The sequence below is a fragment of the Engystomops pustulosus genome, chromosome 5 (assembly GCF_040894005.1).
Source record: "Engystomops pustulosus chromosome 5, aEngPut4.maternal, whole genome shotgun sequence".
Classification (NCBI taxonomy): domain Eukaryota; kingdom Metazoa; phylum Chordata; class Amphibia; order Anura; family Leptodactylidae; genus Engystomops; species Engystomops pustulosus.
Window position 1 is genome coordinate 18,054,142 of NC_092415.1, and position 13,134 is coordinate 18,067,275.

General features: G+C 42.0%; 1 protein-coding gene across 9 annotated transcripts in view; it reads left to right on the forward strand.

The window, feature by feature from the left end:
• The window catches only part of ENPP2 (ectonucleotide pyrophosphatase/phosphodiesterase 2), a 73,766-nt gene that overhangs the window by 15,993 nt on the left and 44,639 nt on the right, over positions 1–13,134 (forward strand). For 7 of the 9 annotated variants that reach the window (XM_072151268.1, XM_072151269.1, XM_072151267.1 and 4 more), the window contains exons 1-2: positions 6,435–6,589; positions 6,720–6,825. In XM_072151268.1, coding sequence (XP_072007369.1) covers positions 6,557–6,589; positions 6,720–6,825 — 139 coding nt within the window. In that variant the 5' untranslated portion in view covers positions 6,435–6,556. Of the gene's footprint in view, positions 1–6,433; positions 6,590–6,719; positions 6,826–13,134 lie in introns of those variants that run through there. The other 2 variants (XM_072151265.1, XM_072151266.1) reach the window with 2 other exon arrangements.

Below are 13,134 nucleotides of genomic sequence, written 5' to 3' on the forward strand. Positions count from 1 at the left end.
ATGTTAGAACTTTAGACACTTTTAATACTTTCTTGCTAAAAGGAAAGGAAATAGGGGCATAAGGGTCTCTGCCTGGGGCAGAAGATTTACAGATTATCTAGAAGAAACTACTTTTTGTGTAATACAATTTCCATTCCGGAGGCAGGAACCCTGCACTTAGCCTAGTCCTGCTCTTAGATGAGAAGTGGAGACAATCTTCTAGACAACGCTCTGTGGGCTGATACACTGTAACTACCACCAGGGTATTTTCTGGATACAATTGTATCCATCCAGCGGCAATAACCTTGTACATAGCTAGTCCTGCTCTCAAATGAGAAGTGGAGACAATTGTATCCAGTCTAGACAATGCTCTGTGAGCTAAGAATCCAGACTGATACATGTTAGCTAACACTAGGGAATTTTTTGGATACAATTGTATCCATCCAGCGGCAATAACCTTGTACATAGCTAGTCCTGCTCTCAAATTAGAAGTGGAGACAATTGTATCCAGTCTAGACAATGCTCTGTGAGCTAAGAATCCAGACTGATAAATGTTAGCTAACACTAGGGAATTTTTTGGATACAATTGTATCCATCCAGCGGCAATAACCCTGTACATAGATGGTCCTGTTCTCAAATGAGAAGTAGAGACAATTGTATCCAGTCTAGACAATGCTCTGTGACCTATGAATCCAGCCTGATACATGGTAGCTACCACTAGGACATTTTCTGGATACAATTGTATCAATTTAGTGGCAGTGACCTTGTATATAAAGCGGAGACAACTATATCCAGTCTATACAATGCTGTGTGAGATTACCAGCCAGGACTCCAAAGTGATACACTGTGGCAAGCTCACAGAGCATTGTCTAGACTGGATACAATTGTGTCCATTCATGGGCTGTAGTCCTGCCCATAGCTGGTCCTTGGTCAGCATTAATTCCAGTTTTATTAGAGGGTAATGGTGGGCAATCGTATCTCGTAGTACAAGTAGGTGAAGTTTGTTTATGGCCTGACTTAAGTCCGGGGGTCTAAAATGCAACACTATCTAGGGGTTCCCTGCCACCATTAAGATCTTAAAGGGAACATGTAATTTTAAACACACATATCCAAAATCCATTAAGATGAGATACTATTGTGAGGAGTCCAGGCTGTTTAGCTCACAGAGCACTATCTAGTCTGGATACAATAGTCTCCACTTCTCAGATTAAAGCAGTTGTAGCATTATAGAGAGTTACTGCCACTGTTTGGAAACAATTGTATCCAGTGTCGACAATGCTCTGTGATCTAAACACATCAACACATTTCTACAATGTATTAGTCTGGTGTTTTGGGCTGTTTAGCTCACAGAGCATTGTCTGGACTGGATCCAGTTGTCTCCGCTTCCTATCTGTGAGCCGGACTAGCTGTGTACTGGATGAACTTGATCAAGGCAATGCTCTGTGAGTGAAACACAGCAACAACTGTGCAAATCTATTGACTAGTTTGCTGCCATGAATCAGTCTGGAATCCAGGCTGTTTAGCTCACAGAGCATTAAAGTAGAGATAGTTTAACACAGGCGGAGCTTAAATTTAATATCACAGATGTAGCAGAGCAGAGTTTGTTAGCGCCATAAAAAGTGGAGAAAGGAGACAGGTGAGACTCTGGGGATGATCTACAACTTGCAAAGGACGGGCTTAGTTTTACAAGCTACTATTCATGTAAACTGAGATTTCCACACAGACTAAGCAGAGTCCTGGGACATCACCTAGGATATCCAGCACATGTATGACAGTGGTGCCTGTAGGCTATGGAAGACATAAAACATCAAGGCAGGAGCCAGAATGCACAACGTCAATGGAGCAGTAAAGCTGAAGTCTATAGGATCAGCCAGTTCTGACAATCCATTATGGTCAATAGTATGAAACACAGTTTTGTATATGTAGGGCAAGAGATTGACCTTGCTCCATTAGTTGCTCCAAGGTTCAGTCAAAGTTCAACAGGGAACAGGAGGCTTAGCTTAGGGATATACAGCATCATCCATCTTGAGATTCTCAGACTTTCTATTACAGTATCTTGTTTATGATAGTATGACGCTCATAACCTTCCTTAGGCTCATACTTCACACTGGAAGCTTCATTATATAGGGATTTTTATCTTGAAACTTTGTATGGTTCATACAGCATCATGTGAACCACCCTCTGGTCCATAGACACTGGTCCGAGGATCTCCATTCCTGTTCTAGGTTGGGCATTTATATTACATGGATGTCAAGTTTGTTGGGATTGTCCAACTGTGCGATGCCGAATTTGATTCTCTTTGGACATGTCTAATGTTTTCATAGGGGGTGGCTTAATAACCATTTTTCATCTTGTCCGAGCCAAGCATGGAAGAGTATGGGAATAGCTTTTGGAGAAATGAGCTTTCCAAAGTGTATGACTACCTTTAGCCAATCCCTCCACCCCAAAGTGGTCTATATGGCGTTGATTATAGCATCAAAAACCATTCTGATTGGAATGCTTCATACTGTAGATGATCAATTTTTATAGACAATGCCAATACTAGTAGAAAATCATAGCTTGGACGTGTTGACTTGGTCTATCGATGGTTCCATAGATGGTGTCTACCTCTCTAGATACTATGCTCGTTCAGCCACCAGTTTTATTTCTTTTTGATAGTTTCTTATAGATTTTAATCAGCTGGTGTGTATCAGTCGGCCACCCATGCTATAAAGGAAGCAATACACAAACTAATGACTATACAACCCTCTTAGCGCTGCACCAAATGGCCCTCAGGGGATTACACTTAACTCAGGTGTCTCTGCTTGTCCACAACATACCTCCTTAGTCACCCAAAGGCCCTGGAGCAAGGAGATTCCCTCACTAACACTTATCCAGACTTTAATCTGAATTCCACTACTGTGCAAGTGACTCCCATTATCATCCGGTATCACGTGCCGGAAAGATTATTTCATTATATGTTCAATATTTTGTTGCTCTCGAGATTCTGAGGACATGAAGTGGCATTGAACCTGCCAAGCACCAAATATTTGGAGACACTGAGAACTTGGTTACATTTCTTCTCCAAGAGCTTCCAGAAGTTCTACTTCAAGACAATTACACAATTAGCAGCGCTGTTGGGTTAAAAACAAACAAGTTATCCAGGGCACGAATGTGTAAAACTAGAACTTCCACCCTGAGAACACAAGGACCAGGCAGATTGAAACCAACAGCCTGATCCTTCTCTACCAGGCATAAGGACCATTACATGGCCAACTGATCCCAATAAACAGGCAATTTGGCCAGAATTTAATGTGCTTGTCCACTTTCTGTTTGTAACTGCATTTCAGGGTCAACCATCTAAGGTTATGTTCAGATCATCTCTGCTGGGGCTTCCATCATGTGTACATTGCAGATGTGGACTTGGTCAAACTCCTTGTGAACTTGTAATGGTTGTCAAAGAGGACCTAAAAAAAAGCATTCATTCTTGATCAGGATATCAGGATCTCAACATCTTTGACCTTTGTATATTTGATTTTGGGGGTTACCAGAATCCATAAATAATAAAAACCAAATACACGTATTTCATAGTATGACTTAATGTATATGAAACACTTACTGAGCCATCTCCAAGGAGAGATTCAAGTCTATCACAGATGAGGCATTTAATTTTTATCACAGATGATGATTTTGCGGAACATATAGTAGACACACTGATGATGCCAGCTCAATGATTACAGAAGGAGAACTGTCCTTTGTAAGAAATCCCACTTAGTGATGGTAGTGCCACATAAGGGGGGCCCAAAGTTTGGTCACAGGCTGGTATTAAATGGATGCTGTAAAATCATGGTAAAATGGCAACAGATTTTTAACATCTGGTAAGAACTCTTCCCAGGAGAGCTCTATCACACCTAATGCTGAACATTCTTCATATGGAAAAATGACTCCAGTCTTTAAAATCCAACCTGTTATAGCCCTCAACCTTCATCGTATATCACTGGCCGCTAAATGGTATCATCAAAATGTGTCTCAATATACATCTATTATGACTATATTTTAAAAATTCTAAAAATCTTAAAAATAGAACCAATGTCAGACTTGGACCGCTCAGATAAGATTGCTCCGAGTCCAACCATCCATTAAACTCTAGAAGATAAACCCTAGAAGGCTCCAAATTGGGTTGTCTTATTGGAGTTTGGGGCCCATTAATATGTCATAGCCTGGGCCCACCAGGAGACCCTCTGGCTCCATACCTGTATAAGACAGTGCATCTCTATGTATGTGATTTTCCAGAGTTCTCATCTGATTATTGGGGGTCTGATGACTGGAACCTCTAGTGATCACCAGTATGGGCTTCTCCAGTACAATGGGATCATTGGGACATTACAAGTGAATGGAGAACTGGTCCAGCATGTACATCAGAGCTCTATTGATACAGAGGACTAATGGGCACTTGGGGCCCCATTGCTGTGATCCAGAAGTTCCAGTGGTCATACCTCAGGGATCATACTCTTATCCTGTGGATTGGGGATGAGTGATCATAGTACAATATTCTGTTGAAGATCGTTACCCTCATGCACTACATATTTACCTGAACACTTAGAAAGTTGTCTCTGAAGTGAGAGGTCTATCCAGGCGAAATATGTGTCAAAATCTGCCCAGGTCTCTCAAAGTGCATTTGGTGAAGAGCGCTGGGAATTGGACTGGGTATCTGTCACAAAGTACAAAAGTAGTGTATGTAGAGCAATCTATATTGGTCAGGTGTGCATGTGTTCCAACAGAGAACGGGGGTAAGACCAATAGAGTCCTGAATCTCTTATGAAATCTCATCTAAAAAGATGTGTGGGAGTCCTTGTCACACTTGACATTTGCTGTCTGAGGAGAGTCAGAAGGTCACACATACACTTTAGATAGTTGTATGTTCCATCCAAAAATTTGCATATTCAGATGACATTAATATGTTTGTGCGGGTTTAGCTAGTAATTGACTTCATGAATATTAAGATCCAAGTGGTTACAATGGATGGATACTAAAATATCCAACACCAGTAATTGTGTCACCAACTAGTGGGCACCTGAGAGTGAAGAACCAATGTTTTTAGGACATAATTTTTGAGTGGCATGGGCTAGAAAAAAATAATACGTAGAACTAAAGCATAAAACCAATGGATACCTGAGAGTGAAAAAAAATCAGCCAGTCATACGCTTGGAACAAACAGCTCCTCCATACACTTGAATGTTTGGCTTGGCTACGTTGTGCACATTTGCTGAACTGGTAGAGTGGAGAAAGCTGGACCAGAGACACCTTTATCCATGGCTTATCTCCCCAACAGTTGAGATCCAACTTCTTGACTCCTCTTAACTCTTGGCATCTCAGGAATTGGTTAGGTCTTGAAACTACAGAGCGCTAGATACTAGGGAACGTCACTCAACGTCACTTTTGGGAGTACCAAATTGATGGCTCATAGGAACTGTGGTACCAAAGTATTGGACAACCAAGTATAAAGATCCAACTTGGCAAGAACACCATAACATAACGCTGGGTTTGGGAAATCTACAAAACACTGTGTCTTACCATACTGCTTCTAATTCTGCTTTCACATGGCCGTGTTTGGTCTATGATACAGATTTCGTTGTAGGTATATTTCCCAAACCAAACACCGGTCACGTAGAAAGTAGAACTCTGAGCTTCATAGTCATCTAGTAGTGTCCCCTGCATCACTGTCATAATGGATGACTAAGAAGCGCAGATTCCTGCACTCAGTTTGGGAAATATGGCTGAAACAGGGTCCATAATTTTATATCTTAAACCGGAATTACATATAGTATGAAACCCAAATATCCAAATATTGTGCAGGGTGCTAAAACGGGAATGGCTAAAGCTTTCAAGTAGACCAAGAACCATAGCGAAAATTTCCTATACTAGGGGCAAATATTCGGCTTGCTGCCTTGGCCCTGCACCGGAGCACCCTAGTCAAGGCTTGGCCACCCTTTCCCTGACACCCTGGGCACATGTCCCTTCATTCATCCTTGCAAAAACCTTTCCCAAATCTAACATTATCTTTTATTACTGTACCTTGTGTGTTAACGCCTCCGCTGAAATCCGCTGTTCCTTCCACAACAAGGTCAATGTATGACCCAGTCATATGTTTTCCAGCATCTCCACTGCCCCCCCGTGCTATCGCGGACCCCCGCTAACCTCCCGCCACATGTATTTTTAGTATATTTTTACATGAAGCAGATGTTTCGGGTTGCCAGGGGAATATACTTTGCAGATGATTGTTTTTTTTTTCTCCTTACAAAGTACATTGACAGCCTGTGCTGGAGCATGTTAAAAGTAACCGCTTATTGACTAAGTGTGAGAGAAGTGTGTGTTTGGAGAGAAGAGGGGGGGATGTGGTGCTCCAAGCAGCCTCCTACACTCAGGCCTGTGATTTGTGAGCGAAACATGATGAAACCAGACCCTGGACAAATGAAATGAGGCCGTCGAGTCAACCAGGTGGGATTAGTTGTAAGTAATAGACTTCACTCACCCTGCAATCCCTGCAGACAGACACATTGAAGCCCAAGCGACACATTATCTAGTGGCTCCCTGCACTATGGCTCTCAGCAGCCTCTTACATGTATATCAGGTAGGGATGACCTCAGGTTAACTCTTGCATTGCTGCAAGGGATAAACTCAGCCCTGCTACATCATTAAAGAATCGGATCGGTGACGGATAGATACTGATGCACAATTTTTTTTTCTTTTTATACCCGCAGGTTGTATCCTTTGTCACCTTTATCTTTGGAGTGCAAATTTGTTTTGGATTTACTGCGAATCGCCTGAAAAGATCAGAGTCGGAATGGGATGAAGGTGTCGCCTCAGGTAAGTGCAAGGATTTTTATGTGGAGCTATGGGGATGTGCACTTGACAGCTGATTGGGAATCATGTAATGTAGGTGTCAATTTTAAAATGGAATTTGTTTTTTTTAATATTTGCATTACAGTGTGGCGTCTCAATTTGCATCAAATTATTTGTCATTATGTTTTGTTGTATAGATACGTTAGCTGTACCTATAGTGTGAACGAGGACCTAGCAATGTGCATTAATAATGTAAGGCAGTAAATCACAGCTCCATATAGATGCACTCTGCTATACATTGACTTAAAATGCAATTCCCACCAGAGTCAGAAGCTTCATGTATGACGGTGGTTAACCCCGCATTTACTGCATCCCCTTTTCTCACCCTCATGAGGGTCCAGGGAGATGAGGAATTATTTGGGGGGTCTTCAGATTGTCAATCTGATGTAGCTGTGTTACCTGTAACGTGCAGCAAAAAATAAGTCACTAGCTTTTTTTTTTGTATTGGACTAAAATATAGCGTCTAAAGGGTTAAATGACAAGAACTCATTGGGAAATACCTTGTTCCCTCTGACAGATCTATTAAAGCTATACAGGGCCCCCAGAGGAACATATAGAAGAATGTATACGGTGATCTGTATCTTTAAAGCTACCGTATTAGAGTCATATGATGGACACCATGATAGATACCAGACGGACCCTATTATAGTGAATGGGGTCTGCTTATGTCCCTCACATGACAGATCCGTCTCAAACATCAATGATCTGATCTCAGAGGGATCTTCAGTCCCTTCTTGTATTGATGGTGGTCCCAGAGGCTGGACTGACAGAGTTTTGCAACTTATCCCTTATCCTATTAAAACCCCCCCTTTAAGTTGGCCATAGACATGCACCCAGGATCACAATCTACCTAATATATCACCAAAATGGTGTGAACGCATCACATGACCCAACAAACAATCGGGTGATAGCTTTTCGACCAATAGGCTGTGAGAGATTCTATGTTTTGATAACTTGTCACAGTACAGAGGGGGGTGGGATGCTTTTGTTATAGAGGTCCTGTCAGTGTGAATTTACTCTTATACTCTTCCGTATTTTGTAGCATTTATCATAGTAGCCTTGTCTTCCATGGAGTCATGAGATGCAGCATGCCGGGAATGTGCATGAGACCTGTACTTACTTTTGCCCTAGGCACCGCTGTGTTTAACTAAACCCTAAATTAGTAAAAGTACCTTTAATGTGTATGTTCTGCAACCCAAGACTCCTCTGACGTCATTGATGTAGGGGAATGGGCAGTGTAATAGGCAAAGAAAAAAGATGAAAAAAAAATACAGAAAAATATTAACAATATTCTATACATGGTATAAATGTCGATGTATTGAGGAGGTGTTTGTCAAAAGCCTGTATTGTCCTGTGTAAAACCATCCTGCTATCACTAAAGGGCAAATGACAACCCTGTTTTTTGTGTGATGTTTTCCTACTGAACTTGTGAAGATCATGTCATGACCCCATGTGAACATGGCCTAATATTACAACAATTATGGAATTATTCCTGTGGGGTTAGAGGTCAAATGATGACCTGTCCCCATGCTAGGGGATGCATCAGCAACCCCTAATACCACACTATTTCTCTATAAAACCTTATATCCCACTGTGTCACTTCTATTTTACAGAACTTTTTTTGGAAGCGTTTGTGTTTCCTCACAGACTAGGGGGTACAAGTGATAATACAGGGGTTTCTCCTCAGTTATTAACCTTATTTATTATATATGGTCTTATTTGGGATCTATGTAGTGATCTATGCTCTCTGTGTGACATTATGTAGGCCCTGTAGGCCAGTATTATTAAATTATCTGTGTTGCCCAGAGCGACCAATCACAGTGCAGCTTTCTTTTGTTCCTATGCTCTTGAAAAATGAAAGCTGTGCTGTGATTGGGTGTTCAGGAAAACAAGCTGTTTTCATGTTCACAGATATATATCTCATATGAAAGTAACATTGTGGTTTTATTTATGCCCAATTTAATCTATTATTTGGACAACGGTACGTCAACATTATATTTAAAGTGAAAAGTAAAAGAATTGGAAAATATATGGGGGGCAATGCTTTGCCAAGGCCTTGACACTTTACTGAAGTAATATAATGTACTATAGCCTGCGGTGGATAACCAGTTTCTTAGGGGGATATTCACACTGTACAGACGCTAAATATTAATAAAGCTTAATATAGCGCCATCATATTCTGCAGCGCTGTACCGATCATACGGTACCTATACAAAGAAAACAAGACATTACAATAACATAATCAGATGAAACAACTGGAGGGCCATGCTCGCAAGAGCTTACAGTCTATAAGCAGATTTTTGGCTACATGATTTGGAATAACAAATCCCAGTATTTACAGTACAAGTGAAGTGGATGAAAATTTACCAGGATTTTTCTCAGTTTTTCATTTTAGATTTTTACACAGGCTTTTCATGTTCTTAAAGGGGTCCTGTCACCAGTAGCATAGGCCCTGGTTATAGCGTGTATATATGGTTATATGGTATAGCTGTGTAAAACTGGCTTGTTATTGTGGAATAAGGTTCACAGGTGCTGGGTAAAAATGAGCATCTAAAATAATGGATGTGCACTTTACCTTTAAGGGCGTAGGATGACGGGCTAGTCTGGCCAAGGTCACACTTGTGTTTATGTATGTGGGTAAAAAAGTGCATTATATGGCGGTATGTATATGGTAATAGGGGGTAGGTGAAACCTACAAATTTGTGCAAGAATTGTGCATCACCTTTGTAGGGATAGGTGGTAGAGAATGGGCTGCCTGAAGGCTTAGTCATGACAGACCTGGGTGACAGAGCTTGCACTCCAGGTACCATTGCTGGGACTTGTACAGGGCTAAAGGCTGCAGTAGCCGTACAATAGCAAAGACTGTGGGGATCCAGTACATCATTGTGACTACAGGACTAGTCAGATGTGAGACTAGCCCCCTGTATAGACCTGATGTATGTTCCTTTGCCAATGGTCCATTGAAAAAGTTATACTATTTGGCTGCGTTCTGCTAATCTCAGCCATACTCTTCTGCCAGGTCGGGATTTACAAAAACGGATGGATGCGACTTTGTTTAGTCAACATGGGAAGAGTAAGACCAATGACCACTTGCAGACTGGACTCTTCCCATCTCCATAGTGAGATGGAAATATCTCTTTAAATAAACAGTTGAGCGTGTTCACTGCTGACATGAAGACAGCTGATGACAACAAATGAGTGGGGGTCCCCGTAGTTGGACCCCCCTGATCTAGCATCTATCACCTTGTCATAAATGAGGTCATAGATTGATATCCCACCATTGTATGATCTACAATGTACGTTGTATGTTATTGTCATGTTAACGTGCGACTCCTCCAAAAGTGGCTGATAACAGGGAGCAATAGATATGCCTGGATCCCGCACTCCTTTAATGGACTGCTCAAGTGTCTATTCAATCCTGATACTGTAAGGATAAATAATATGGGATAGGCAGCGACGCTTGTGAAAGGCTAAACTGTTGACATCAGCAGTAACCCGCATCTTCATGCCAGGATTTTGTTTGACTTTCCTTACTCTACGTGTCTGGAGCCCTCCGCAGCTCCAAAGTTCTCTCTGCTGATCTGGTGTAGTGCCCTCCACTATCAATGGCTTGTATTAATATAATCTACTAATGGGGGGCACAAGGTTGGGGTAAAAGAGCGGCAAACAGTATCCTCAAGTGGGTTGTACAGGGATTGAAAAACTTGTTAGAGCCACAGCGCCACACCTGATTATGGTTTGTGCCGGTATTGCAGCTCAGCTGAATAGAAATGAATGGAAGTTGTATTACCCTATACTACCCATGGTTTGGCACTGTCTTTGGAAGAAAGCAGTCATATTTTGTTAACCCTGCACGACCTTTAAGTTCTGAATCAATTTTGGATAATTAACACCCAACCATTAACATTCCTGTATGTCTTCCTTGGCATTATCTTGGCGCAATATTGTTGTATTATTTTGGATATATTGCGGTAATATTTAGGTGATTTATATGTCACATATGCCAAAGGCGAGATCTACCGTGTTGTTACCTTGAACCTCTTGCTTTGCAGTTTTCTACAAAGCTTTTTAGTTCAAGGGGTTGTCTAGGGTATGAAAAACATGGCTGTTTTCCAAAAACAGCACCAGGGGTGGTCAGGGGTGACCATGGGTAGTATGTGGTACTGCACCTGAGTTCCATTCATTTCTATACAGTTGGGATGCAATACTATCACGTACCATGGTTAGGTGGGCGCTGTCTTTGGAAGAATCATCTATTTTTTTCAACTTCAGGTTGGGTTACACATGGCACCGTAGCCGAGCCGGCACACGTCCGGGCCATGGAGAGGAGAAGGGGTGACCCCCCCCCTCTCCATCGAGATATACGGCGCCTGAACACGGGGAAACATAGGACATGTCCTATCTTTTCCCCGTGCACAGAGCAGTATGGCAGTGTATCACTCCGTAGGCCATGGCCGTCTATGGAGGATGTATGTACGGTCGTGTGCGTGGTCGTGTGTATACTGGACAGTGTCTGTGTAGGAATCCACATCCCACCTGGTTACACCCAGTTGGCAATTTTTAGATTACGAAAATAAACATGTCAGTAGAGCCACCATTGATGTAGCAGAACCGAGTTGTAACTATAAACTAACCCATCCCATGCAACACTTTCATTCTTATTATCGTGTGTTCTGCTGCTCCTCTGTTTATTCCTCCTGGAAATATAGGAATAAATTGACAATTGGGTGTGATTTATACCCCTGATCAGGTAATGTCCCTAAAGGGTCTGTTCTGATTGGTCACACTCTCTAAGGAACCCGCCCTTTGACCTTGGAAAAAACGGTAACGGGTTCTCTCTGCATAAACAAATCCCGAGTTAAAGGACTTTCCAAGTCATTCAGTGCCGAATCATGTCAGAAACTTAAAATCATGTCAGTGTGAATCCAGACTGATAATATCTGCCGCCTATATGTCAGTGATATATGGTCAATAATTATATCGGGGTATTATTCTGTGACACCTATGGGTGGTCTCATTAAAGGTGATGTAAAAAGACTCTCTACAAACATTGTATTGTATTGTGTGCACAGTATGTCTGTTCTTTTTCCAGCCCAGGGTTGTTATTACATGTTATTCCTGCAGTCTCTGCCATGTTTCGATGCAGCTCCCAGGGGACATTGAATTGCAGCGAGCTGAAAAGCGGGTGGTTTTAAAAGTAATGGCCTGGATCTTATTTTTTTGTGGAGTGTTCCTTTAATGGTGGCGCTAGTTATTTGCTCAGAACGTTTCATGTCCTCCATAAATTAGATAATTGTCGGGAGCAGACTCGGGGCTTGTCTAACAGTCGGGAGGTTAAGCAAATGTTCCGTCTCTTGTAGGTTTTGAGGTTTCCTATTCCAGTCATAAACATTACTGACAATGATGGACGCGGGAAGGTGCAGGACCTGGGCCAGAAAACAGACCCAAGACAAACTCATCACACATTTTGGAGAAATTTGTTAAGGGGGTTACAGTAAAGCTCCAAGCTCCTACCTAGTTTGGGTTCCAAATTCTTTATGGCCCCCCTAAAGCTCCTGGGACCCCCTGCACCACTTTATATATCAAATTACAAAACTGTCATCTCCATTGAAAGGAATGGAAATCCTTAGAGGAGCGTTTCTATCTTCTGTCTCTTCGGGTGCATGTGGACTGTCATGTGGACATTTCGACCTCGACATAGAATAATTTCTCCATTAGTGTTGTTGAAAATCCGTTCTGTTCCTCTGAATAAGTGGATCTCTACAACTCCAGATGTGAATAAGCGCTAAGAACCAGCTCTGGGGTAAAAGCTACTGAAAGAAGATGTGTGTAATAAATTCAAGGTCATGAAGATGCTTGTGCACAACCAACCAAACTCCCAAATGGGTTCCCCGGACATGTGTTATGTATGTACTGGACCACTGGCATATCCTCAGTCACTAAAACCAGGGGTCCTGCACCCCATGGTCTGGATGTAATTGCATGCGGCTGTGGTCACACATTTGCTCTGCCACTTATTTTAAATTTATGTGGGACAGATGGTGGTATCTGAGCCCTGGATCCAACTTGCTTTTCCATCAATCTCAGGCACTGAATGGGACAGAAGAATAGTGAGTGCAGCTTTGGAGTATAATACAGGATTTAACTCCTTGTCAATACAGGATAAGTAATGTTGTGTATATACACAGTGACTGCACCAGCAGCAGAATAGTGAGTGCAGCTCTGGGGTATAATACAGGATGTAACTCAGGATCAGTACAGGATAAGTAATGT